Raw genomic sequence first — 5,287 nt, 5'->3', positions numbered from 1 at the left:
TTATGCGATTTAAATGAACATTTAATCTTGATTTCAAATAAGGAAATACGTTTGCTTCTAAATAATCCTTTACTGGTCCTTATATTGCTCAATTCGTGATTACTACTAATTCGTTTTGCAATTGACGAGTGTAAAATTCTAGTAATTGTAACATGGTGTTCGGGCAAGTTATTCTTCGTTACGTCACACAAGATAAAGGCTACTGTTCTATATGACGGACTCGTATGTACTTTCTTCCGTGATAGCACTTTGGTCATTTCCTGCATCTGCCTCGTCCATACCAAGTGACACATACAGTGAATTGGCAACAAATCCAGTCTCATGTTTCGGAATTATGGGATCGCTTAGTGCACCGTGCACATTACACTGTAACTTGTAATAATTATTATCAATAACCTCACATGTACCATCTAATGATTCATATACGATATTATCAACAAAGCCATCTGTATCATCTGCCGCATTGCGGTGACTTTCACTATCAATTAAACCGTTCTTTAAAATATTATAGGTACACCTTTCATTATTCCCCATTGCGTGAACCCGGGGTACTACAGATACATTCCCAGGAGTTTTCATTTTCTGTGAGCCTGTTGTGTGGCTATCTATCTCGTCTTCATGTTCAACAGTCTTTACTCGTGTTGCTTCCAGTGTACTGTCTCCGAAATCGTAAATATTGTTATCCACGAATCCATCTACAGCAGTGTTCACACGTGGTGTTTCAAGTGTACCCTCTCCGAAATCGTACATGCTGTTATCTACGAATCCCTCTTCAGCATATTCTACACGCGGCGTTTCGATTGTGTTCTCTACCGAATCGTAAATTAAGTTATCCACGAACCCCTCCTTCGTGTTTTGTATTTGACGTTTATCATCTACCGAGTGGTCAAAGTGGTTAACATCGCCTGATTCAATCGTCGATATATGTGATTCAGACACTACATATTCAATCCCTCTGGCATCCCTATCCACATTACAGTGTTTGTTTACAATTACTCCGTCAATTCCGGAATAGTAAACTTCATCTTCATTCATTTGAATATCGTCATTGCCATGCGCGATTCCGTCTGCAGTATACCCACTTTGTGAGTGTTTGGGTTTGAGCCTGAAACAATTGAGTTAAATGCATTGTTATAGTATGTGACTTACAATACATTCAAATAACCATGTGACGTAACATCAAAATCTTTGCATTACTTTTTGTCAATTTATTCCGTGCAATTATACAAATACTTGGATTCATATGTATTATTTGATCTGAACCAAGGAATTCCTCACATGCGACTCTTAAACGATATTCTTGATAAATGTATGACACAGTAGGTGTATAGTATGTGACATAACATTCAAATCAGTTTGTTCTTTGAGTGAAATATATCATTAAATTTAATAGATTTAATATAGCTTACTTCTTTGTTCGAAGAACGACTGCAACAAAGATAATCAATATGACCACTACTACTGTCACAGCAACCCCACCACCAACGGCGCCACCTAAAATGTGTAATAACAACCTTACAATAAGAAATAGTCAATTCGTTTTTAGTATGAAGAACGACTGCAACCAAGATAATCAATATGACCACTACTACTGTCACAGCAACCCCACCACCAACGGCGCCACCTAAAATGTGTAATAACAACCTTACAATAAGAAATAGTCAATTCGTTTTTAGTATGAAGAACGACTGCAACAAAGATAATCAATATGACCACTACTACTGTCACAGCAACCCCACCACCAACGGCGCCACCTAAAATGTGTAATAACAACCTTACAATAAGAAATAGTCAATTCGTTTTTAGTATGAAGAACGACTGCAACCAAGATAATCAATATGACCACTACTACTGTCACAGCAACCCCACCACCAACGGCGCCACCTAAAATGTGTAATAACAACCTTACAATAAGAAATAGTCAATTCGTTTTTAGTATGAAGAACGACTGCAACCAAGATAATCAATATGACCACTACTACTGTCACAGCAACCCCACCACCAACGGCGCCACCTAAAATGTGTAATAACAACCTTACAATAAGAAATAGTCAATTCGTTTTTAGTATGAAGAACGACTGCAACCAAGATAATCAATATGACCACTACTACTGTCACAGCAACCCCACCGCCAACGGCGCCACCTAAAATGTGTAATAACAACCTTACAATAAGAAATAGTCAATTCGTTTTTAGTATGAAGAACGACTGCAACAAAGATAATCAATATGACCACTACTGTCACAGCAACCCCACCACCAACGGCGCCACCTAAAATGTGTAATAACAACCTTACAATAAGAAATAGTCAATTCGTTTTTAGTATGAAGAACGACTGCAACAAAGATAATCAATATGACCACTACTACTGTCACAGCAACCCCACCACCAACGGCGCCACCTAAAATGTGTAATAACAACCTTACAATAAGAAATAGTCAATTCGTTTTTAGTATGAAGAACGACTGCAACAAAGATAATCAATATGACCACTACTACTGTCACAGCAACCCCACCACCAACGGCGCCACCTAAAATGTGTAATAACAACCTTACAATAAGAAATAGTCAATTCGTTTTTAGTATGAAGAACGACTGCAACAAAGATAATCAATATGACCACTACTGTCACAGCAACCCCACCACCAACGGCGCCACCTAAAATGTGTAATAACAACCTTACAATAAGAAATAGTCAATTCGTTTTTAGTATGAAGAACGACTGCAACAAAGATAATCAATATGACCACTACTACTGTCACAGCAACCCCACCACCAACGGCGCCACCTAAAATGTGTAATAACAACCTTACAATAAGAAATAGTCAATTCGTTTTTAGTATGAAGAACGACTGCAACAAAGATAATCAATATGACCACTACTACTGTCACAGCAACCCCACCACCAACGGCGCCACCTAAAATGTGTAATAACAACCTTACAATAAGAAATAGTCAATTCGTTTTTAGTATGAAGATCGCCTGCATACAATTACTATTTGTAAAATATTTCTCAAGCAAAACTTACCGATAGATATTGATTTCTTGTCATCATTGTCATTTTCAGATCGAGCGCTGATAGTGAAATGTACTGTTGTCCTTGTACTAGATGTTGGTATAACTGAATCTACAGAAAAAATGCACATAAAGGTTTGAATTTTTTCATTTACATTTAAAAACAATAAATCGAATGTGCTGACAGTGTACAATAAATAACGTTACTGTGTCTTTGACATGGCCAGTAATTTTTCCGAGTAAAAGAACTAATCAGTACCTCTTTCACAATGCTGACCTATTCTGTCATCCGGGCAATCACAGCGGTATGACATATCACCATCACTCCATTGACATGTCCGATCATTTAGACAAGGGTTACTTTGACATGGGTTCACTCTATCTTCACACGTAGTACCTCCCCATCCATCTGCACACCGACATATAAATCGTCCCGGAACCGAAGAACACGTCCCTTCATTTCTGCATGAGAAACTATCGCATAGATTTGTCTGTAAAGCTGCATAGTACAGATGTCTTGTTATTATAATTTCCCTTTACGGCGTCTACTGTTGGATGTATGAGTGTGATATACTTGAAAATTTGTTTTTAATTTATGGCGAATCGATTGGAAAAGTTGGTGTTTTGATAAACAGATTGGTGTTAAAGCAAATTATTAATGTTGTTTTGATATTTAACAACATTTTGTCTTTTGATAATAACGATTGATTGTGAGCGGATGAACCCTTATTATTTAATGATTAGCTTTCCCTGAAACGATAGTATATTTCAAAGTGCTTTACCTTCATAGAACACAACAAATCCAAGTGATCTCCCCTCTTCATCTGATGTAAATCTCATCAATAATGTATTATTAGATGTGATCCCAATGTCATATGATACAACTCCAATGTTTAAGGTACTGTTGTGGTTGGATAGTATGACGGGTTGGTTGTTAGGTTGTCCACTGATGTTATAAAATAGTACTTGGTCGCCCTCACTAAGATTCAACATTCGCAGGGTGACTGATATTACAAAGTTTGAATGTTGCTGTACTGTCCACAGACATTTTCGGCGTTTCCAATAGTTGAAAGGAAAGTTTTGACTAAATATCCAGCCCTCAGGATCAGTGAATGAGCCACCACATCGACCTATAGCAGCTTAGCATAAACAATTCGGTTATTATTAGATATTTAGCACAGGTTCACTGATAATTGTCATTCATACTTATCCCAAATCAGTCGAGAGAACTCATATGTATGTGTGCGGCTATACGGGTATTCGTACGCAGTTTTAGATGAGAATTCCGTCAGATTCGAATATATATCTGTGTAAACTGAGAGCGTAGGAATAAACAGGAATAATGAATGTGTTCCCTGCGATCATGTTATAGTGACTGTTTTGAATTTTAATTTCCCGTTTTCAAGACCACTTTCTGATCGACATGTGTCAGCCATAGTGTTGACTTTTGCAGTTACAATCAGATACGATTATTGTTTATTTTCGGCACTGAATGACACTCCCTCCTGGCTGGTTGTATTAACATGCACATTCGTGACTCGATTATTTAGCAAATATCGGACAAAGACGAGAGACATTCTAAAAAAGACTAGTGTGAATCCAATTTAGACACAGAACAAGTTCTGTTTTGGACAGTAGAACATTATTTCTCCTAACGTTTGTAAAATTGCCCATTTCGCTATAGGACAACCGCCCACATTTGATCAATTAGTAAGATATACAACACTCTGTGTAATATACTCACTATTGTACACGGAACTTGCATCCGGGCCACCACAAATATCAGTGGGTTCTTTTGTACAAGGTGAACTACAGTACTCATTGGATACCAACTGAAATTCATCGCCTGGGAGGTCATCACTACAACGACATTCCTGACTATTCCTTAGAGAAGCATATGACTTTGATTTGCAGTGATTGATACATCCACTTATTATTGTTTTCGGTGAACTTTTCGAGCCATATAAGGGATGTCTGCCATTGTCACTAAAACACCCGGCATAGCCCGGATCTAAATAAAATGAGACAAGATAACATTCAAGATAAGATAAGTTGGCAAGATAAGACAAGGCCAGGTCATAACTATGTGGGCGGTTTGTGAGAATGTTGTGGACGAGTCGTACGTCAGAGTGTTACATCATTTTCAAATATATTATATTTATAGAAACATATTAATCAGAAATAAATAATCGACGTCGTCGGGAAAGAAAGGTCGCCGTGACCAGATTTGGTGGTTCCGAACGGGGCTGGAAACATCATGCATTTTTGAATC

General features: G+C 37.7%; 1 protein-coding gene across 1 annotated transcript; it reads right to left on the bottom strand.

Annotated features, from left to right (window-relative positions):
• On the bottom strand, positions 1-4,008 carry LOC146731990 (uncharacterized). The gene is made up of 10 exons (XM_085493042.1): positions 3,798-4,008; positions 3,275-3,514; positions 3,029-3,127; positions 2,814-2,918; positions 2,557-2,658; positions 2,170-2,271; positions 1,910-2,014; positions 1,650-1,754; positions 1,410-1,494; positions 1-1,105 (listed from the first exon to the last, which is right to left on the bottom strand). Exons 1-10 carry the CDS (start codon positions 4,006-4,008, stop codon positions 208-210), a joined length of 2,052 nt encoding a protein of 683 aa, XP_085349168.1. The 3' UTR covers positions 1-207.
• Positions 4,009-5,287: the final 1,279 nt, after the last annotated feature.

Source organism: Saccoglossus kowalevskii, chromosome 18 (assembly GCF_978046115.1).
Source record: "Saccoglossus kowalevskii chromosome 18, keSacKowa6.1, whole genome shotgun sequence".
In the NCBI taxonomy this organism is placed as follows: Eukaryota; Metazoa; Hemichordata; class Enteropneusta; family Harrimaniidae; genus Saccoglossus; species Saccoglossus kowalevskii.
This window is presented reverse-complemented; position numbering and strand designations above follow the sequence as displayed.

Coding starts and splice junctions, on each gene's coding strand:
- LOC146731990 (XM_085493042.1), bottom strand. CDS start 4,008: ATGTTGAATCTTAGTGAGGGCGACCAAGTACTATTTTATAACATCAGT. Junction 2,659..2,813: donor CGAATTGACTATTTCTTATT/GTAAGGTTGTTA, acceptor TACACATTTTAG/GTGGCGCCGTTGGTGGTGGG. Junction 1,755..1,909: donor CGAATTGACTATTTCTTATT/GTAAGGTTGTTA, acceptor TACACATTTTAG/GTGGCGCCGTTGGTGGTGGG.